Here is a 23568-nt window from a genome sequence, read left to right on the forward strand (position 1 = left end):
TTGTATCTGGTGCAGTGAATGTTGGCAGAGATGTTTCACAGCTGAGAGCTGGGAAAGGGAGCTGAGGGAATTACTGTGCCTAGTTGTAGCAGAATGAATTGCTTTCCCACTGACAACAGTATTTCTGACTGGGCAGCTAGCGTTCAGGGTTCAGGAACACACAATTTATTTGCCTGCATCCATCCAGAATGGCAAGATGCAAATGTACATTATATAGGGTGTTTATCATAGGAGGGAATGCCAGTTTCTTAAAACACAAGCGGGCAGAGTGAATCAAAGCATGGGTGCTTTTACTGCTTAAAGGCTGTAAGGCTGAGAGCTGACTGCAGGCGTTTTAGGCTCATCAGAACAGTTTTACTTCAGTGTATTTGAAGCATCAGACCAGCCTCTTGTGTTTTAAAGTGGTCCTGTCTCTTACCCAGTTTCTCATGGATCCTGGAGTCCCTATAATGTTAGGAACATATAATGTTGTAACTTATCACCATGGTGGTACTTGGTGAACAGCTTGAGTCAAAGTTCCCCAAACATACAGGTAACAAAAGTTATGTGGCTTGTTTTGTTTTGTTTGTTTGTTTAACTTTCTCATAGGAAATTCTCAGATTCATCCTTTTGGTTTGTCATTGCAGCAGCAGTGCCACTTCTACTTTCAGCTGTGAAAAAACGTCTTTATTGTGCTGTTTCCTCGCGAGCACTCTCTTAACACTCCTCTCTCCCTAGAGAGCAAGGTTGTCCAACCACTGCAGCAGAGAGGCGCACAATGCATGTTGCTGCACCATGGTGTCGTAATGCTTCCTTGTCAGTGACTCAGAATGTAATTGCAAAGGACTGATCCTGTCATCAGAAGTTCAGAGCAAGAGAGGTCAAGTGAGTGGAATGCCAGGCAGTGTGGGGTGGTTGCCACGGGACCCCTAAAATACTACCTTCTGCAAATCCACCCACACTAATATAAGTACACGTCACGGCAGCAGAGCCTAATGCAAGCTAAAACTTGATGTGTTGAGCAAAGAAATCCCTCACAAGGGTCATAGCATTTTTGCTTGTCTTGTTGGCTTTCACCAGGGAGAACAGAGAGCAAAGGATATACAGTGGAACAGAGGCTGTCCTTTACTTATGTCTGTGCTCAGCAGCTAGTATAATGGGTGTTAAATTTTAGATGCTGTCTCAAGACAAATAATTTATTTAAGAATTACAGTGATTGTTTCAATATGTTCTATTTTCAAGCTCATTTATCCTCCCTTCCCTGCTCATACGTGCCTTCCCCTCTGTACAATTAGTCACAACTTGAACTCACATACCCTGTGAATAGGTGCAGGTAGAGAAATAAGCAAAGAATATATTTTGAATCGTCCAGGGTGTTTTCTGTGCTTTGGGAAAATAAACTTAATTGTCATCACTTACATGCTTACAAGTATTCACAACAAAAGGGTTTCTAAGATCCGGAAAAAATTCAGAAATGATTGTATGGGAGCCATCTTCAGTCATCAGACTATATCACAAGCAATGCATAAACCACATCCTCGGAAGCTGCAAACACCCTAAACTGGTGTTTTGTTTCTGTTATCTTAGCAACGGCAAGTACGAACAGCAGGATATGTGCTCACGATATGCGCTCGTTATTTCTCATGGTGACTCTGTAACAAACCGTTTGTTATATGTACCCTTTCACCTCTTTCAAAATCTGATTGTTCTGATAAAATAAAGCCAAGTAGTCAAAAGAAATTATGCATGTACAGATATGCACTTCACAGAACAATTTCTTTTCATTATTTGTAGTCTTCATTATCATAATTTCAGTGTTTCCGTAGCATTTAAAAACAGAAATTAAAACTAGTCTCTCTGTCTCTCGTGTCCCTTCCCAACCCATAGGATAAATAGCTTGAGTCATCTATAGGGTGTGTGCATGGCCGAGGGAGTGGTGCCTTTGTGTAAAAAGAAACTGCTGAGAACAAGAAGATGGAAAAACTGAGCAGGCAGCTGCCTGGGATAATTCAGAGTTGACTTTGCAGCTCACATTCCACTCGGGTACAACACATACCAGCTCTTGGTGCAAAAGCAGAAACTTCTGTATCTTCACAGCAAATCCTTACTGATATTTGCTCCATAAAACAACAGAACTCGCTAACAGCTGAAAAAAGTTTCTTTCATTTTTTTTGAATGCAGAATTCCCCCTCTTCCAGGAAAATGAAACCTCTTCCCTAGCTCTGCCATCTTTTGTTGAAGGTCTACACATCTTCCCCAGCCTCATTTCCTGCTTTTCTTCTCTTCACACTTTCAGGGGCCATAGCTGAGAAACACTGGCCCAGCTAAGACTGCCTGCACTGAGATTCTACAGTCTTGCACATCTGCTGAAGAAAGAAAAATAAAACCAGTGTACATTAAATCCCAAGAGACAAATTGTCAAATTTCATAGAGAAAAAGACCACAGTGAGAAGGAGTGTTATGAAGATTGTACACTGAGAAGTGGATGCTCTTTCACATACACCAGTTGTGGACACAGACCTGCAAGCCTTTGAAAGAAGTCCTGACTCACCCATGCAAGAAACATCAACAAACCAGGAGCTGTTACCTGCAGCAAAGATGGCATGGGTTTGTCTTAATTTTCTCAAATCTCTGGAGACAGACACATGAGCAGAGAAAGGAGAGAGATCTGGCAGATTTAGCAGTAGTTTAGGAAATATCTTAATCAGAACTATTCCTGTTCATGAGAATTTTTATTTTTTATTTTTAAAAAGATTGTGGCACCTCCAGAACTAATTTGGACTTTTTGGAATGAGCTAAAGCCAGGTCTTTGGTGTGTAAAGACTGTCGTGGAAAAAAGAAGAGGGATGGAGGAGACGTGGGGCAGGGTTCCTCACTGACAGAGCACGGGGAGAAGGCACAATGTGCCATGTGGAAGGAGAAAGAGAAACAGTTATTAGTACATTGCAAGCCCGGAGATGGGAAATGTGAACATGATGTGGAAGGGTGGACGCCCTGGGAGGATTGAAAGGCAGCAGGGGAGTATTACAATCAAATTGGCTGCTGAAAAAAGTGTCTTGGTGGAGACAGGTTTGTCTTTGCAGATTAGTATGAACTGGAAAGCAGAAACACCATGAGGAGCAAAGCAGTGTTGGTTTTGAATACAAACAATGGGAGGAGGAAGAATCTTAGGGGGGATTATGCGGTTGAGACGGACTATATTAGAAAGAAATAAAATGTAGAAAACTATTTACAAAAAAAACCCCACACCTCTGTAGAATTTAAAAATGATCTGTAAATATTCTATGTAATGATTTAAAAGAGTTAAAGCTTTCCAGTATTAAAAAAACATTAACTTTCAAAATAACAGCAGTTTATTGGAATGGTTTTAGATAAGAAGACAAGCGTTTCAACCTAGATGAAATTCAGCTAGAAGTAAGAGGACACATAATATTACTAAAAATTAAAGCTTAATTGTTATTGCCAGCTACCCATCCATAAGCATTCATTCATTTGAAAACCAGCATTCCTTAGAGAGAAAGGAGGTGCAAGCCACTTGCCCGAGCCAGCAAGGAAAGGAAGATTCACAGAATGACAATGCGCTATTTTCCTTCCACCTCTACTTGCATCCCCTATTTCTGTGTATAGATCAGCATTAAAATTTGGTATCAAGATCTACCCAGGGTGCTTATGCTCCTCCTCATTATGAGCCACTAGATACGATAAACAAAAGAGCAATGCTCCCACAACCAGGGTATTTGCGAAGTTGGACACCAACAAGTCAGGATTAACAACCACATCGGAAATAACGAGCCTTGACAGATCTAGGGTTAAATACTTTAAAATTAGATCCTGCTGAAAGCCAAATCTTGTCGCTTAGCAACAGCTGCATGGGATGCTGCTGTCACTCAGCGGATGCTTCTCTGGGGAGTTAACGTTATGCTCACAGAAAATGGGTTGCGATTGGGTCAAGATGACATCATGCAGCACGGCAGCATCATTTTTTTAAGGTAGCATACAACATGAATGCACGAGTTAACACCCAGATTTGTGAAGCCACTCGGAGATTTAAGGAAACATCTTTTCTTCTGAAATGGCTCAGCTCTGCCTACACCTTACCTGCCCTGCGGAAGAGCTCGCAGAGTCCACTCAAAACAGCAGGTTATTTCAGCCAGCACACCACAGTCAAACTCAACAGGTAGAGTTTTAATCTTTTCAAATTACTCAGAGCCAAAAGAAAAGCAAAATGCCTGTAATTTGTGGAGGTCTGACTGTGTATTCAGAGCATGGAAACCTCCACCAGCAGTTTGGAAAACACGCACAAAGCTTATGGGAGAGAATAAAATGTACCCTTACTGAAAATAACTGAAAATTTAGTTTGCTGAGCTAATTTTAGCATTTAAAACAACTGGGAACCTACTGGATCTTAGTAAGAAACCAAGATACCGAGTTAATTAAATTATAAAAAGCCTTTGAGGCATGAAATCGATTTATAAAAGTGATGCTGTATAAAGGTTGATATAGACACCTACAGAGATTTTTCTGAACACCTGCCTGCCAACTGCAAACACATAAGCACATCAGTGCTTCTGAGGTCAGTCTGATAGGGACCAACCTAGGGACCAACCTGTCTCTCTAGGCAGGAAAATACCCAAATGCTGAACTGCTACCAATGTCTTTGGAATGGGTACAGAAATTAGGTCTTCAGTCCAATCTAGTGTGCTGCCCATTAGGGCTTGGAAAGTCAAGATACTATGGAATGGAGATTATGGCAACCAGCATAAAAGCAACACTCAGCTAAACATACCTGGTTTTAAGAAATTAGATGTTCTTCTCTGAATGTTGAAGGAGCACAGACAAGTACGTGGTTGAGCGTAGTCATTCCAATGACTCAAATGAAGTGTGACGATGGCAGATGTTGCATGTCCTATTAAGACGTGAGGCAAAGACACTTTTGTTCTGTCCCCACCGTTTTAAATAAAAAAACCTCAACCTGTAGGTAACTGCAAAATGAGCTGAACAGCAAAATGCATTGATGAAATGCATATAATGGCTGACCAATCCTGTCCTCCTTCCATTATTTGAACAGGCTGTGCCAAAAGGGAGTTCCTGGTGAGCAGGAGGGGTACCAGGAGATATCACAGAGTCAGAATCAGGACAGATCTCATTAAATCAAGTTCCAGGTCACAAACTACCAACTTTTTCTGCCAACTGGGGCCTCACCTTTTGGCAGCGACGGAAAGAGAACAGAGACATGGACATATTAGTCGACAACAGGATTAGTTGACAGTGTGTGACCATGATAAAGGCCATGACAAGCCTAGGATATACCAGGCACGAGTGGTGCTGCAAAGTCAGGGAATGTATTAAGGCCAGGTTACAAAAAGCACCAGCACTCTACAAGAGTGTCCGTAACTCTTCTCATGCACGTGGCAGCAGGCTGAATTCAAACTGGAACTGATGTACAGAAGAGTGGTTCCGAGGAATGAAGATCATGTCTTCCAAACAAAAACCAAATAATCTTGGTTTGTTTAATAAGTCAAGAGACTAAGGAGGGAAATGATTGCTTTTGTACTGATGCAATAGGAAAACAAACACTGATGTTTAATGAAGAGCTGTTTAAACTAACATTGGCAGAGGGTAGTTAATAATCTTACGTTAGCTGTAAGCAGTTTATAACTGTAAGAGCAGGTATCTTTCAGGAGAGCCTTCTGGAAGAAAAGGGAGAACAAGAAACCCAGCTGATCTGAAGACTCAAAATTCAAGCAGAGACAATATTGCTTTGCCATCTCAGGTGCAAGAATTACTCTCACAGGTAAAAACAGGGAAGAGAGTTTCTACATCCAAATATGTTGGAAAGTTCACAGGAGCATTGCTGGACTATATGTGATTAGCTCTAAGCACGCCAGATCGTATATTTACTCAGACTACTCAAACTAAGAACACTTACAGGTATCTGGAAGCTCAAGATCTGTGAAAGTATAACCATATTCTGTGTCAAACAGACAGCCATTTTTTCAAAATAAATCTAATCATCTATTAAGTATTTCCTCAACAAATGTCTTTAAAATACAGCTGGTGTAAGTGGGTAATTGCTTTAGTTAATGCTTTATTTCAAGAGTTGTGGCTCCATACAGAGGGTAATTTCCAGCAAAGTCGTAACAGAGGAAAACACTCTTGGGAAATTTAACAATGAACTTAAGGCTCTCTTAGCACAATATAGTGAATAACAATTAGAAAGAGATCATTAACATATGATACATAGCTGTGATTTTGTCCAAACTAATTAGAGCAGTTGTTCTCTTATCAGTATATTAAGATGAACACTAAATCAAAGATATTAATAGCGCATATATGTTCTGTAATTTGTGATTTAAATATTATTTGATACAGTGATGAAGGCAAGTCTTTGTTAAAATCGACCGTCTCACTTCAAGTGTTGCAAAAGAAACTGTATTTCCATCAGATCCTACAGAGGAAGCTTAACTTAGTGATACTAATAGGTTAAGGAAAAATAGGAGAGCTGGACCAATGTCTGCTTTTAAGAAAGAGAAGCATAATGTCTTATCTTGTTCCCCTCCTCTGGTACTTCTGCCTGTCAGGCACTGGAAGGGCACACGCGTGTGCGTGCACTTGAGGGGAGAGCTGGCCCGGGTGCAGCAAGCTGAGGCACGTAGGAAGTGGGATGGGGAGTATTTCTTTCCTGCTAATGAAGAGAGGGGTATTCCCACCTGTGTGCTTTCCATAAGGCCTTACATATAAAGACCCAATAGATGCAGTAAATCGTATCTAAAGAAAAGTAAATACTGAAAAAATACCGAACAAGACCTATGCAGCTTTATCCAGGGACACATTTTTTAAATTACCTGTCCTGTACTACACTGTTGAACTTTGAGTGTCATACGAGCTACTTAGTGGCAGCAATACAGATATAGAACTGTAAATAATCACAGATGTTTCATCAGAAAAAGATTGGAGATATTTCTGTTTAAACAAATGCTTTGCACAGGAAGGCAAAAGGTATGCAGTAGTATTTCAGCAATTTCCAACATAAAACATACCTCGACTTCCAGGTTAAAGGGTGAAATCTTGGCCTTAATAAGATGCTCTTCAAATACTATGGACTAGCTATGGATGAACGTGACTGTAAGCAAACCCTCCTATGGATTGATAGGGTTCTGTTATTGTACAGATGACTTGCACATGCATGCAACAGTCTTAACCAAGCTGAGACCTACAATGAATTACACATTTGGCTTTTTACACCAGCCCAGTCTTGTGGAAGAGATGTAAATGGCAAGGTAGGGGACTTGGAGCACCATCTGAGACCAGGGTCTGTAGATAAAGAGAGAACACAGCGCTTTCTGTTTGCAATGCTGTTTATTTTAGAAAAGCCCCTTTGATCATCTGAATGAAAAATGTGGGCAGAAAAGTCACAAATGTTATAAAACAAACTTTATTCTGCAATATTTTGTCATAATGAATTGCATCTCTTTGGTAAAAATAAACTTTATAAACATTTTAATTAACAGAGATTAGCATACAAAAAACTAAACTTCTGTAAATCGTATTTAAAATGGGTAAAGGACTAAACTGGAGGAAAAAGGGTTAGAATTGGTCACCTACTGGCAAAATTATTCTAAACAACCCAAGGACATTGCTTATGCTACATTAGAAACAAGCTAACGGGAACAGTTTAAAAACAACTCTGGTTCATTTGATCAGAAAGCATTCTTACAATTCACTTTTAAATAAATAATAGTTACAATGAATTGGCAATTATAAAATGTTTTATATCACTATATGGCAGTAACATAATACTTTTAATTATGCACTTTTTAGTTCGACGAAATGTACATTTATAAAACAGACTTGATAATGGCACTGACAATTAGGTGTGAAGAATGTGCTTTAAGATATAATGGCAGGTGCAACATTTAAAATATTCTACCTTTTCTTTTCCATAAATATTTTGACTACACCATTATTAACGTGTATGAGTGTACTTTGCTTTAACCAAAGCTTGTACTTACTTTTCAGGCTGATGAAAAGTTGCAAACCATACAACTTCCATTTTACAGTCGGATTTTAAAATGTTTGATGTGACTTTTGCAAAAGCAGTAATTTAGTGTTGGAATCTGAAAGGCCAATACAGGTTCATACAGTATTCACATCAGATTTATCTTGAACAGAGCAGCCTCCCTTGTACACGAGTCTCATACACTTCTTCACTGTATTGAAAGAATTGAATGTGGTTCGTTAATACTTTTCTTGCCAAAATATATCTGAGTCAACCATTGGCATGAACATTTTACATATGTCACTAAAAAAAAAAACCAAAACAAAACAAACCCCAACAATCAAAATATCTTTTAATTATACTCCATTTATACTATATACACCAGGGTCTCTAACTGAGGTGGCAAACAAACCCGAACCCAATGCTAGGTAGGTAAGCAAAGGGAAGGGCAGCTATTCTCCCACTACCCAGAGGGGAGCTCTACAACCGAGCTGGCAGCCTTTGCCTGCCAAAACACACAGGCAAAGGCGTGGGACAATGTGGTGGAACAGGTCAGGGGCACAGATCGGCTGCCTTCTTCTTCGGAAGGAAGGAGGGAAGACAGCAAAGCCTGAAGACCATGGCCCTGCCGCACCGTCCTGTGTCCTGGGGAAAGGCTGAAATTGCTTCCCCCCTTCCACAAGTCCAGTTCTCCCAGGCTGAAAGCTGTAGGGCTGGATGCAGCTTTCACCATTAACTTCTGATTAGTATGGTTTTATTGCTCATTGCATATAGTAATTAAATGCATTGTTAGCATCCCAGCCCCATCCCTTTGGAAATGCTGAAGTCATTATCACCAACTTCAGGGTTAACAGCGGCACAGCCACACTCTAGTAAGTATTAACCTTCTCAAATTTTATCTGAGGCAAAAGAGTAATTCAGAACCAAACCAAACCACGGAGCCAACTATGACCGCAGTTTCCAGAATACTTGGACCTTGATCCAGCTTTCACTGGAAGCTACAGAAAAGCTGCAACCACCTTCAGTGGGAGCCAGGCAGCACCCCTCCTCAACAGCGTGCAACTGAAATCACGGCACCAAGCAAAATCCCAGACGGCTAACAATATTTCTGTGTAGCTGAATCCTCGTTTTTTCATTGACACAAGCTCTGCCCTTTGCAGTTTTCCATCAGTTCACCAAGCATTCATATCTCCACATCCCAAAACCCTAAGAACCACTGCATTGGTACTTAATTTTCCTTTAAATAGCAAGTTTTACGCCTACTATCCATCAGTAACACATCCGATATCAGATCTAATTGGCTAATGCACCACTTGTGATACCCAGAAGACATACACATCTGCACACATGTTGCTCTGTTACGGTTGTAGGCTAACAGATGTTCACACAAAGCAGGAATGCAGCAGAGTATTTTTCCTCCCTTTCAAGAAATAAAACAAATCATTCTTAAAACTGAAGTGATTGGAAAAAGAAAAAAAAAAACTTTTTTTTTCTAGTGTTTGTGCTTTAAAAAAAAAATAATATTGGCTTTAAATTCCAAAACACAAAGAACCTCAAATATTTCAGGCTTGATCCAACAGCCATTGAGTCAGCGGGAGCACCACCGTTGTCTTCAAGAGGCACTGGAACAGGCCCTCAGAGCAACAGACCTTCAGCAGCATGGCTGTGTTCATATTTAAAGTAGACAGTTTATGGCAGTACTCATGAACAGACTGACAAATAAGAAAAAAAAAGAAACAAACCACACTGATCTAAGAAAGGCCTCCAAACAGCCAGAAAAATACCCTGTTAGGGAAAGGTTAACTTTTGGCTGAACCCAGCACTGTTTTCAACAACCAAAACAGTGGACATGGGTTTCCTAGGTGGCTCTGCTCCTAATTTTCAACCAGCTTGCCCAACACCTGCTGGAAGCAACAGCTTCATGTGTTAGGGAGAACGTTTATGGCACATCATGCTACCTTTTGGAAACAGGAAAGATGACCTCTGATAGTTGTATATGATTCTGCAACATACTTAAGGCATCCTTATACTTACAGTACTGTTAAAACCCACTCCAACAGAACAGAAAGCTTAAAAAAAAAAAAAAAAAATTAATAATCTACAAGAAGATGTAAGCAATCACCACTGATTTTAAAAGAAAAAAAAAAAGAGGAAAAAAGCTCACCATAACACTAAAATATTTTTGGCCAAAGGATGTCTGGGAACTATAAAGAGATTCTTTTATTGCAAAAATGAATTGTGAAGGAATTTCTTCCCGTAACAGAGAGGTCCTCCTGAGCTACGATGTACATCCAAAGGGTAAAGCCTAGCCTTGCCCGTTATATGCCCCGTGTGCGGGAGGAGGCTGATAGGACTCACACAGCACAAGGCACAGTGATCTGGGAAACAAAAGGTATGGACAGCCCATGTGACAAAAACAAGAAGCTTTGGGGGGAAGGGGCAAAAACACCAAAAGCACCAAAAGCAATTTAGGGTTCACTGATCCAAAAGGAAGCTACTCTACTTTGTCTCAGATGAGGGGGTAAGATGTTCCCTTTTCAGCAGCCGTTCACCACCTAGGCCACCTAAAGCCTCCACCTCGTCCATGTGGTCACCACCATCAGCTGTTGGGTTCTTTTTTCTTGCCCAAATAGGTACAGTGGAGCAGAAGGGTAGATGTTGCAGGACTACGCAGCTACTATGTATTCAACAGTGGTGGTAACACAAGGACAACATCAAACTTGGCAAGTGGCAGCTTCCACTGTTGGCTTCAGGCAAGGCACATGTATGCATGCATGCATCTGCATGAAAAGGACGCACATCCCCCCAAAAAAGACAATTTGTCTTAAGATGAAAAACAAACCTGTTTTCCTTCAAGAATCTGACCTGCACACAGCAGATTTGGGGGAAGGAGTTAGAAAAAAGAAAACTGTGGGTGGTACCCACCTCAGCTACCCCTTATCCCCACTCTTCCAGGGGGTACTTAGCATCTTGCCGAAAGCAGCTCCTGGAGTCCTACAGGTTTTCAGCCCCTGTGTCAGATGAGCTGAAAACTGCAGCCGCTCGGAGATGCTTCACCAGCATTTCCATGGGACCTGTCTCAAAAGAGCGAAGAGGGGATGAGTGGGGGGAGGCAACCAAGGCCTGAACCCTTTTTTTTCCCTCCTTTCTTACTTTTTTCTCCTCCTTTTTAATCCTTTACATGAAGTCAGAGCCCTTAGACAGGGCAAAATTCACTTCTGCAGATGGGGCCAACAGAGATGTAAATATGATCCACAATGTGCATCTGAACAAACAGACCTCCATAAAAAAAAATAAAATCAACTATTAAAAAGAAAAAAAAATTAAAAAGCAATCTTTAAGAAGTATGCTTTCAGGTTTTCACAAGTCATGCATCTCTTCTAATTTGAGAAGATTAAATATTTTTTTTTTTCTTTTTAGGCAGTGATTTAAAAATAAATGGCTAAATTATAGTTAGCGCCAAAAATAAAAAAGCAATGAGTCCTCTTATGGCTTTGATCTCCCTTGTGAAGGGTAAAAGTAGAAGAGTATTGCCACAATTAAAAAAAATATATGTATATATTCAACACTGACAAACATACTATTTTTTCCTTTGCTTGTGACAGTGGGTCTTTGCAGTACTTATTAAGGAACTCAAGCACGTTTGGATGCCAGCAAGGTGCAGCAGAGACCCCGCTGCTTCTTTCAACTCCTCATCGATTTCTTGACATAACTCCTTGAGTGCTTTGTTGCTAGGCTGACTTTCCTCAGAGGTATCTACACAAGGTTGTGATGCATAGCCACTGTCTCCAAGAGGATCATCTTCATAGTCAACGTCTGTATCCACTTCGCTGTGAAATCCTTCGCTGCCATCGCTTCCGTCATGGCTGGTCTTGGAGATAAATTCATACACCTCATCAAGGGAGGACAAGGAAGACACGCTGGACCTAGATGCACAGCGCTGGGAACCCATGCTGCTGGCACTGTAGTTGTGATCCTCCTTCGGATCAATATTGGTGGCCGCAGAATCATTTTCTTGCAAATTTATGGAACTGGGAGGATTGAACGCACTGCCGTAACTCCTCTTCTTAGGTGTCTTCAGAGGCTGAGGTTTCTCACCTATTTAAAACAAGCCCTGTCAGTAAGCAAATACTCCAATGAAATCACCTGCAAAAACGAGCACACTATGGCTGGCTGACTGCAAAGTAAGCTGAACATGAGCATTTAAGAATCGTAATATCTTGTGCACATTTACTGTCATCCACAGAGGATAACAGTCTTCAGCTAACCACAATTAAGAGCTGGAGAAACAGAGAAGTAGCTAAGAAAGTCTTCTTACGATCTAGCACAAAGAGAGCAGGGGAAGAACTTTGCAGAAAAAACAAAATTAACTGGGGGAAAAAAAAGAAGGTTCTATAAAACTCTGATTCTAGCAGAAAGAATAATCAAACCAGAATTGCTTCTTGACTGCTCTTACTATTTGGAAACTAGACCATACTTGTTTCCTGAAACTTTATAGAGAAAACATTTAGCTACTGGGTAGAGAAATAAAACAGAGTAAAATGGTTTAGGCTTACAGTCCAACATCCCTTGTTGAATGGAAGTATTTAACAGCATCATTGCAGTAGCAGCATCAATATCGGATTCTGTGAAGGAGAAACAGCAAAACATTACATCTCAGGTAAGCCTGACAAAATGAGATCCCTAAAACATATGAGGAATATGTATCTGCATATGTTGGCCTACAACAAAGAGCAAGGGGGAGAAGAAATGTACAAACTCAGACAGGGCATGACTCTTAGTGCAATACAGTTATAAAACAGTCTCACATCTTAACTATAATATTCAAAAGCTGAATACTCACATTGCACTTACCAAAGCTGAAGGCAAGAATCAGCGACATTAATTAGACATTCGTATGATGATGCTGTTCCTATACTTATCAACAAGTGACTTTTGTTTGTACCAGTTGAGAGAGACAGATTATGCATATGGCACAGCAAAGCATCTCAGCAGCTTCATACCCTGGTGATGTGAATAAGCAAGGCTGAGGAACGAACATGCCTGTTAACGCAGCACTAATTGAGCAGACCTCTCTCCTCCAGCAGTATTTTTCACACTAACAGCAAGTCAAATGGAAGCAATCGAGAAGATGAGGAGGGAAAGGGCACTGAACTGCTCAACCTAGAAAGCATGGAGATCTAAATAATAAATAGGCACTTTAAAAGGTTTAGGTGAACTGCGCCGCTTTTAGCTATGGTGAAAAGCACTGCTGTTAAACGCCATCCTTGGCTGCATGGAGTAGATTGCTTACATCTGAAAAAGGGCACCTTGAGGATATTATGGCAAAGAGTGACATTTCTAACCAGAATCAGCTGAAAAGGAAGAAACAAGCACACCTTTCCCACTCATTTCAGGGCACGCTCATGCACTTTAACAAAGAGGAAATTCAAGGTCTTCCTTTGCTCACTTCAGCTATGGATGATGGAGAGACAGGCTATATATTCCTCTCCTTATAGAGGAGAGAAATATGTAAGACTAGAGATATATATATATATAGTGGACTAACCAGGCAGAAGAGAAGCAAAGAGACAGTGAGCTCTCACAAGAACCTTGGTGTCTCAGAGCAAAAGACCACATCCGAGGTGTACATATGTATGTGTGTACGTATGTACATAAGTGGTGAGTGGAGAAGCGGGGCTGGAAGACAACACGTGGAAGGCTCCAGCAGTGAGCAGAATGGGTTCTCCCTGCTGAACTGGAACTGGGGTGGGAACTGCTGAAGTGAAACATCAGGATTGTCATTTTCGATGGCATTTCTCCCCCCCACGCCCATCATATACATTAACTATGTTATTGAATTTGAGGGGAGGGTTAGTATTGGGAGGGGGACTACAGAATTGTCAATTTGGCTTCCTTATCTTATATAATTGTCCCTAACTTCATCCCTCGTCAAGGAGAAATTTGAAGACGACTTCACCTTGGCAATGTTGTACCAACATGGAAAGGGGACTGAGCTGCTGCTTCCAACACAGCTTATAAAACATACACATTCCCTCTTGTTTTCACTTGCTATAATTTTAAAACCAGCATGCTTTAAGGTCTATCCCTTTGCACTCACGAGATTTTTTTTTTTTTACTCTGTTTTGTCTTTCTTTGGCGGCAACAGAGCCCCTGAATTTACGAGTCATATGTACCAAACTGACAAAAAGAAATTAAAAAACCATGAAGCTACTTTCCTTCACACTACCGTAATCAGAAAGTGAAATATTCCCATCCCTTACTTGCTGTCACAATTTATATACCAGGATCATATGTTAATATAAGCATCATCTTATTAAAATGACAAGCAATTGGACGCATTAATGCAACACAGAATTACTACCTGCAAATAGAGTTTCTGCATGTTAGTACCCCCAAAGAAAGAGGAGGGACACTTCTGCAGTGACTTCTTAGCGGTGCTCTGTGTCACCATTAATGTGCTTTGGCTTCATTTGCAATTGCTCTCCTCCATAGAGCAGTATTCCCTAAATTTATGCTTCCCCAGCAGAATGGCTGAGGAAGCACCTCATTACAAGGAATTCTTTCATCTGTACAGCAGCTGCCCTCCATGACCCCAGGAACATTAACGGCTTGCCTCTAATGCCAGGGAGATGCTGAACAGGTTCACAGAGATGCAGAAATTCAAAGAGAGCAGATATATGTCATTATTTCGGCACCTCCAGTGTAGCAAATTGGAACAGTTAGCATCAGACTGGCAATCTCCAAACCTATCTCAGGACACACCAGCAAAATCATTAAGTGGAGGGAGATTTCTTGTGTTCTCTAAGAAGCCCTGAGAATCCCAGATCTAGCAGCCCTGCAGCAGCCAGCCAGCCAAGGATGCTGCTTTGCCACTCGGGTATCACCATAAAACCTCCATCTGGATGCATGGTAATTGCCATCTGTGGACCAGGCAGCTGCTGTCTTTAAAAAACCTTGGCTTTGCTGCCTAACCAATGTTTCTAGCTTGTGGCTGAAAGCTAAAAGCAACCTTCTTGCCTCAAAGCCTACCATGATAGCAAAACCAGAGAGCTGGATGTCTGCTATGCTGCTCAAGTCCTACTTTGTTGGTGGCTTTTTATTATCCTTTTCAAAGAGTTTTAACAACAATTCTCTACGACAAATTAACACATGCTCACTTTTTCTTGGAATCAGCCCTTTCAAAATTGAGCATGACTCACTTTTCAGCCCTTTTTTTAAAAAATTTTTATTATTTTTGAGAAGGACAAGCCTTTGGTGGATTAAGCTTTATTACTGAGGTGAAACACCTGTGCTCAACAGGCTGCTTCTGAAGAAATGCTGCAATATCCCAGCATGCTGTCTAGCTCCCTCCTGCTACCAAGGCCCACTAAAATGCTTTAAAATGAAGAAAACTTTTTAGAAAGTACATATGGGAAAATGACGTAACCATCTTCTGTTCAACAGCTGTTGGTACTTCAATTTGCATTTGACTGTCAATGAAAAACAGATTTCCATCCTAAATTCACTTTTTTTTTTTTCTTTTTAAATCTGAACCTGGCTGGCTGTTTTGACTCATGGAAAGCAGTAGTAGAAATCCACAGGACAGAATTATGGCCAAGTCCTTGTTACTCCAATGCTCGTTGAAACCTGTAAGAATAGGTATATCCCAGTGGGCTGAGGAAGGGGACACCAGAAAGATAGCAATGCCGCACTTCAGCAGGGATTCCTTGAAAATAAACAGCAAAAAAAACCCCAAAACCTGCACTCTTTCTCAGTAGCAATACCACCTGGGGTTTGTCCCCGCAAGCGTAGCTACGTCGACATCCCCTGCTCAGCTTGCACGCTGCTGCCAGTGCCTATCCGACCCCTTGGGCAGGTCTGCAAGTACTGAAAAACTGCCCTAACAGAGGTGTCAGCTACTGCAGGGGCAACCAGGAGGGATAGGCACCTTCTGAAACACCATCTACAGACAACTACATTTAACTTGCTGGACAGGGAAATGTGTCGTGCCGCTGAGATCCTGCCATGGCTAGAAGAGATCACTTATCCACAGTAATATCCAGAGCATGACTCGGTCCGATCCAATCTTTCTCCACCAAGTTTTGGTGACTACGGTTAAATTAATATTTATACAACGTAAAAGCCTTTGGTTGTGGACATGACTTGTTTTCTCCTGCACCTGCTTCATTACTTGTGCAGGAAACACAGAGGGATGTAAACTTGGCTGAGAAGCAGCACTGCAGCCTACAGTATCAAGACCTGTATTTGGAGTCCATGTATTAAAACTCATCCTACTCCTCTTTCCCAAGAGTTAAAATGAACATTTTGCAATTTTTAAGGTGATACCTTAAACCAAACAGACACCATAAGGCTATTCTGTCAGCTGGGTTAATATCCAGAACTTAGGTCTTCCTGCATAACTACACTGGCAGTAACACCAGCTTGTGCCCAACTTTTTGGCAAATGCATAAAAAGTACCACACAGCTGTGAAATCCTCCTCTGAATTGTTCCACATTCCCCTGCAAATCCTGTCATGCTCTCCCAGCCACCTGTATCAAACAGTCAACTTTAAGGCACTTCTATGGCCACATCCCACAAGTTTTGTATATTAAAATTTGCTGCCTTCGGTTCTCAGTTCTTGGTAACCAATGTAGCTTTCAGACTGGTTTTCTGCTGAACTATTCATCCTTTAAGTAGGTCATATTTGGGAGTGATGTGTCTGCTAAATACCTTACTGGCAGAACAAGATGACTCCTGTTACATCTTGAGATTAATCTTATGGATTTAAACTTAATACACAAGTGGCTAATACAATGAGCACGCGTTCTACTACATCAGGTTTTTTCGTAATCTGGTGGACCCTTCAGAGCAGGTCCGTACACAACATCAGCTGGGCTTCAGTACATGCTTATGACTAAAAACAGGGGAACAGAATGAAAGAAAATTAAATGTTTACCTTTGAGAGATCGGCCATGACTCTGCTGAAGGACTGAAGTTAGGTAGTGAGGGGATGCTGACCTACTGAACAGAAATGAAACAGGTCAAAGCCAAGCCCTAATTAGACAAATTATTTGTACAAAGTATAGTAGACACAATACTATGATCATAGAAGGGTAAAAACAAAACCAACCCAATCACCACAGTTTGGTGGGCAAGCAGTTTCTATTGCCCTCAGTAGATGGCATGACACATTGGTTGATGGTTTATGTAGCACAATTAAATGATCATCAGCATTTGGAAAACACCCCCAAACACACACACTAAGCAATAGTCTTGTTGGCAAGAGATACTAATTTCTACAGATTTTATGTACCTGCCTAAAGGCTAGATTTTAAACAAAGATATGTATTTTTCAGTAAGTAAAACCTACATGTGAACAAAACATTAGCTTATACAGGGATGCTTAGAGCCCAGGAGCAACAGAATAGATAAGGACCAGTTGTGTCCGTCTGCTCTTCAAAATGGTGGTGGGAGATTAACAAAAACGAAAGGTAGTGTCATGCAAAAGGCCAGGGAAGAACCAAAACCAAACCAAGTTATCTGCTGATTTTAAATTACGTGAAGCTGGGCTGTTTTGGTGATACTGTCTGCTTTTCTGCATTATCAGACCAGCTTTGTACCAGCATAAAGGGCAAGTTAAAGCTTTCACACGGTTTTCTGCTACACACCCAGCCCTAATTATTCAGTTCGTTATAAAGGTACTAGCAAACAGTTAGAAATAAATACCACAGCATTAGTACACAACTATTAAAACCGCATGAAACATAGCAATGTGCCATCTTTCATAGTATCGCTGGAAGAATTCAAAGGGTGATGAGCAGAATTTTCAAGTCCAACCTGTAACAGCAACTTCACAGGATTAATGGGGTGTGCTTACCTTCTATATTTATAGACAATTCTATTTTCCAAAATAAGGCACAGCCACAAATCCCTTCCAAAAATCACAGAGCTGCTAAGGGCTTTATATTTTTTTAAAAATTACTGGTCTAGATCATTAATTAAAACCCAAACAATTATTTCCATTTTTAAAATACCTTTTTAAAACTAAAATCTTCATTCTTTAAGTTGAATTTTGAACAAAATATTTTTCACCAGTCACTGGCCAGTGCTGTGGCTGCACACATCTTAACAACCTGGAGATCAGCTACGCTGCGCAGCTGTTTACGAGGAATGCCCATTTAATACTCTCACTGCTCCGACTTGCCGTCATAGTATCCAAACTCAGCTGGCTGTTGGTAACGGCCCCAAAGGTTAGCACAGTGCAGACTGCTAACGGGAAGAAGATGCAAAAAAAATTGAAGCAAGGTGGCTTGAAATGCATCACCCGAGCTACGTAAAGAGCTCTTGCAGCACTGCAGCCCGCCTGGCACTGGTAACCAGAACTACTGAAAAGGCGACCAATATTTAAGCATCTCCCAGCGTGGTAACCGATGGGAGAAAGATCCAGTGCAGTTGAATGCAAACACGTGCAAAACTCAAGCTCACTGTCTGGTGTGTTTTCTTGTGGGGGTGATGGAGCGCAAAGGGAACAGATCCAAAAACGGGAGAAAAAAATTAAAAGTAATTAAAAAAAAGAAGTCACAAGGAAAGCAATGGACCCACCCCAACACAGCTGGCTCTGCAGTCTGCAGGTAAATCGTACAAAGAGATGATAAACATCTTCGTCCCTTTGTCTGAGCTCAGATCCTTCAAGAATCATATCCATGTACAAGCTTTCCTACAGTAAATTAATGCTTAGTATTGATTAAGACAAGCTATGCATATGCATAAAGTATTTGCAAGATGAGGACCCTGGCCGTCCTGAGAGCCCAGGGATATGATACATGTAGTACTAGAAACAGAATGCAGCTAGAGGCCTTGCACCAACTTGTTGAACAAGCTGTGCAGGAATAAAATGCACCAGCAATGCCAATCATCTATGATAATACAAGTTTCAGTTTAACGAGACACACATTACAGTTTTGGAAAGCTTCTGCTCAAAGTGACACCTTAAATTTTATTTTAAAATGCTGCTGAATGATAGCTATATTCCCTGCTAACACACTGTAAAATAATTATGAACACAAGCCCTCCCACAGAAAAATTCAGAGACTCTCACAGTCAAATTCCAGCATGACCTTATAGTTAAATTTGGACAGTCCTTCCAGCCTCTCTCCAGATGTGCCTCTGTGCTTTTTCTTTCTCTCCACACACAAGGCAGCTCTTCGGGGCACTTCCCCAAAATTAGGCCAGAATTCAAATCTAATACAAGAATTTTTAAACATGGAATAGGAAAAAAAAAAAAAAAAAAAAAAATCTGTTTTTCTGTGTATGACAGAGTCATACAAATTTTTTTTATTATCAAAGGAAAATAAACCAGCTTTCATTAGGAAGAAGTCGAATATCTTAAAATGTTGTTCTTATTTTGTTGTCCTTGTAAATACAAGCATCGCAAAATCCTTCATGTACTGAAGTCAGTGGGAATTTTGCCATGTGGCTTCATTAGGACCAGGATTTCCTTGTAATTGTGATTGTTGGCAAGTGTGACTAATCCTTCAGTGAAGGAAAAAAAGTTACTGAAAACAACAGCTTCAAATTGAAGTCCTGATCTTGCAAGTATTTCAGCATTCAGAAAAAATCTCTCCTTCCCTACACCTAATTTCAGTATGTTGTATTTATACAAGCTAGGTAAATCATACTTCAGTGCTTGTATTGTTGGACTAATCTTGAAGACCTTGGAGATATTAAAAGCTTAACTGGTCAAGGCTCTCAACAACCTGCTCTAGGCTGAGTCTGTCTTGATCCTCTGCTCCTCTGGCTGGACAGACAACATCCAGACGTACCTTCCCATCTGTATTATTCTCTAAATTTTACAGTTTGACCATGTTAACATAGACACAGTGTTAACAAAGCTTTCAAGGACCAAACCTTCACGTGAGTTGTACTGAAAAACAGAAGTCCATGCCCTTACATAGAAACATTAATGCCTGTAAAAACATTATCATCTAGAGTCTAATTACAGTAGTTTCAACCATCTTTGTTCCCATAAAACAAAGCCTGACGATACCACCAGACATCTCATACTTTCCAATTTCACTATTTCTTAATACTTAAATGCTTCAGGGTTATTTTAGTAATGCTCCCATTCCAGCAGAAAGCTGGAAAACAGGACACTTCTGCCTGGCTCATTCAAACCCAAGATGACCCTTTACAGCTCAAGATGGCTGGAAGGTCAGACACCACTTTTACATCTCGTAGGTTACCAGCCCACCTGAAGAGCCCACGCCATGCATTCAGCCGCTGCCAGACAGCTAAGGCTTGCACGGGGGTGCCAGCTCTCAGGGTCAAAGTCCGTTGGACCCTTAGAAATGTCTGCTCAGTGTCATCAGTTTTACGTCCTGCTCCAGTAATCTCAGTTCCTCCTGTTTGTTCTAGAAACTCCTGGCAGTAAGGTTAAGGCATAGGGCAATGTACAGAGACCTTAATTATCTCTTATCTCACCCAAATTCTTTGCTGAACTAGATAAACCGGCCACGTGCCTACCTAACAACTCAGGTCACCAAGAGCAACTTGTTCCTCTCTGCTTTCTGTCCTGCTCCTCTCCGGCCCGCCTCTATAGGCTGACCCAGCTGCTGTTCCTCTTTCTCTACTAAGGACGCATGATGTTGACTTCAAATTCTCCAAATCTATTGCCTAATCTTAAAATGTGTCGGATGAGGAAGCCCTGATTTCAGAACTCTTGCATGCTCCACCTCAGAGTATATTTATGGTAAAGGCTGTTCTTCCCATCCCCGCTGCAAAATGCTTTTAACAGCCTTGGAGAAAAACACCCTTCTTAGTCCAGCCTCTCTAAGCACTTCAGATCATAGAAAAGTTGATTGGTTTTGACAACAGCATAGAACATATACATTTTATATTCAGATGAGTGACTTACAGGAGAAGACACGCACATCCTTCCAAGTGAACAGCACCAGGCACCCTACATCAGCCCCGGTGAACTGTGCTTTAAGGAGGATTTTGCTCCAGTTCCTGGGACTGCCTGCCCTCCAGAGAAATGGGGCTCACCAGTGAGCACCCAGCACAGCCCCGACGTTCTTCTTTTAAACACAGTTATGAAGATGACTGGGACATGAACCCCAGATCTTCTGTCTAAGAAGCCTGAGCTCATTACATATCCCTGCCTCTTCTAGCCAGTCTCACCTAAGCCCCACTCAATTTCTTCTCTCGGGTGGCAGCCAGTAACAACACATCAACATCCGTGTGGGCATTTCCTCTGCAAGATGGAGTCACGTAACCGCGCACCCTGCTCTGATGAGAAAATTCACCTACCTTGGCGGTGATGCCGGCGGAGTATAAAACGCAAGTGCTGAGGGAAAAGGCTGCTTTTTCAGTGCTTGGACAAGATTAGGTTTATATTCTGGATCAACACACCATAACGAACCCTTTCCATTCACCTGCAAGAAAGAAGTACTGCAAATTAGAAAATCCAGGGGCCAGGCTCTCACAGTCATTTCTAATTTAATATTCCCAAGACACAGCACATCCACCACTGTGCAGCTGATGTACATCATCCTCAGGCAGTTTGTCACCTGCATGGAAAGTGGACACTCCCAAACCGAGGATATGGTCCAGAGATCCTTGTTATACGGTATGTCTTGCAGCTTGGGATAGCATCTCCAAAGCCCTCCCTCCAAGGCCCCATTTCCATTCACGTTCGTCCACTGAACGTTGTAAACCTTATTTAAACACTTGTTAAATACAGCTGTAAATTTAAGTGTCTGTCCAGGCATCACTGAATTGCTCAGTAGTCTTTCAATTAATGGGTTTCTAAGTAAGAAACCAAAGTGCCTTTCCCTTTGCTTAGATACAGCCACATACTCATTTAACTTCACAACACCCTGTCAAAGCAACTTGCCGGATGCCCAGCTACAAAATGGATTATTCCCACTTTTTCAAAAGCTGAAAACCTAATTTATATATTTTTGATGCACCTAATGATGTAAGCACCACTGTGATAGTCAGTCTTGATATTAAATTTGACATGCCAAAAGTTAAGCAAGATAAAGCACCTCCTGCTCCTCTCAAGGGTTTCTTCACATATTTACTACATAAAGAAAAAAAAACCTGTTTTTCACACCTGCTAGTTCTTGCAACATAAAGAGGAAAATTAAATAGTAAAAGTTAAAACAATTCTATAATCACTGACCTGACAGATCATCTGACAGCTCTACAGGTAGTGGCACCAGGTTTTTTTGGGGGAAACAGATGTTACATCTGTGGTGGTCATGCGCATGGCAGATGGATGGGGCAGCTCTACACCTGAATGGGAAGATCTTTCTATAGGATTTTTGGAGGGAGAAGTCTCAGAGCAAAATCCCAAGCTCCATGGAGCACCTCCTGAGAGCCCAGAGGCCAGCTGGCCTCCTCCTGCCAGTATCAAGGGGGTATTAATACCATTTTATGGATGGATGCTCCATTTAAGACTGAAAAGGAGCCATAAAGCATGTAAGTCTGTGGTCCTATTTAAGTCACAGGGCTTTTCCTGAAAAGGGGAAATATTTTGCTATCAATAGTGAAAAATCAAATCAGGGAGAGATCCAGCTGAGAAACAGAGAGATGCTGCTCTGTAATTTTAGTCGAAGCCACTGCCTTTCAAAAAGATCTCTGAGCTGCAGTATCTCTCAGAGATATTTATTTTTTTAACCTGAATCTTCTTATACTCAACTTTTCATGCTAAAACTGAGCATAGCCTATAAGATACCTATCAAGAAGCTTACCTTTAATTAAACAGCCAATTCCTTCATCGTAGTGACTGGCAGGATGATTTAGCTAGCTAGGTACTAATGAGGGGGTGTCCTCCCAGCTGGCTCCATCCATCATCTCAGTGACAGACTAATGCCCTGATCCCTTCCCTACACCTCTTCCAGAGCCAGACCCTTTCAGCCAACTCATTACTTTTCCCATGTAAAAGACCCTGACTAACTCTGGCTTTTTCCTCCCCCCTTTCAGTAGCTTTGAGGCTCTCACCCTCAGGGAGCAGGAAGAACTCCCCCCCAACCAGCACATCACTGCTCAACGCTATTTTATCTTCTACTTCAGGTGAGCACTTCCACTTGATGCCTAACTCAGTTCAGCTGTGGGCTGCAGCTAGAATGGGGTTAGTTTCCCTCTTTCATCTTTCCAGCCACTTCTTCCCACCAGCTTGCTGCCCAGATAATATAATACAGTGATTTTGGGTGGGTATTGCAACGGCAAGCTGAACCGGGGCGCACCCTGAAGCCATACAGACACTCAATCCAATGCAAGAGGCAATCAACAAGGTGACTTCTTCTTTGGGTAGTAAAATTGGGTTAGGCGTGAAGTGAAACCACACTTCCACCCACCATTACTTGTACTAAAAGCAGATACTGAGGAAAAGAGATGATGCGCATGGGGCTGCTTGTGTGCCCATTGCACTCACATCTGCTGCTTAGCAAAGACACACAGTGGAAAGCCAACAGAGGTCTGAAGTTGGTGCTGCACTTTAGGGGAAAGCTGTGCACAACTGGAGCTCAAAACCCCATAAAACACAGATATACCCAGCTTTAAAACAAACCAGTGGTCTAACCACAGCAACAAAAAAAACGAC

General features: G+C 41.4%; 1 protein-coding gene across 3 annotated transcripts in view; it reads right to left on the bottom strand.

Annotated features, from left to right (window-relative positions):
• Positions 1 to 7319: 7319 nt before the first annotated feature.
• The window catches only part of FOXN2 (forkhead box N2), a 35649-nt gene continuing 19400 nt past the window's right edge, over positions 7320 to 23568 (bottom strand). Inside the window, exons 3-7 of one of the 3 annotated variants that reach the window (XR_011049393.1) lie at positions 21270 to 21394; positions 16918 to 16982; positions 12535 to 12603; positions 10904 to 12076; positions 7320 to 8189 (exon numbers count right to left, since the gene is read on the bottom strand). Coding sequence is in view for 2 of the 3 variants with exons in the window: in XM_068414320.1 (XP_068270421.1) it covers positions 11559 to 12076; positions 12535 to 12603; positions 16918 to 16982; positions 21270 to 21394 (777 nt within the window). In the remaining variant the exon portion in view is untranslated. Of the gene's footprint in view, positions 12077 to 12534; positions 12604 to 16917; positions 16983 to 21269; positions 21395 to 23568 lie in introns of all 3 variants that reach the window. The other 2 variants (XM_068414336.1, XM_068414320.1) reach the window with 2 other exon arrangements.

The sequence above is a fragment of the Nyctibius grandis genome, chromosome 1 (assembly GCF_013368605.1).
Source record: "Nyctibius grandis isolate bNycGra1 chromosome 1, bNycGra1.pri, whole genome shotgun sequence".
NCBI classification, from domain to species: domain Eukaryota; kingdom Metazoa; phylum Chordata; class Aves; order Nyctibiiformes; family Nyctibiidae; genus Nyctibius; species Nyctibius grandis.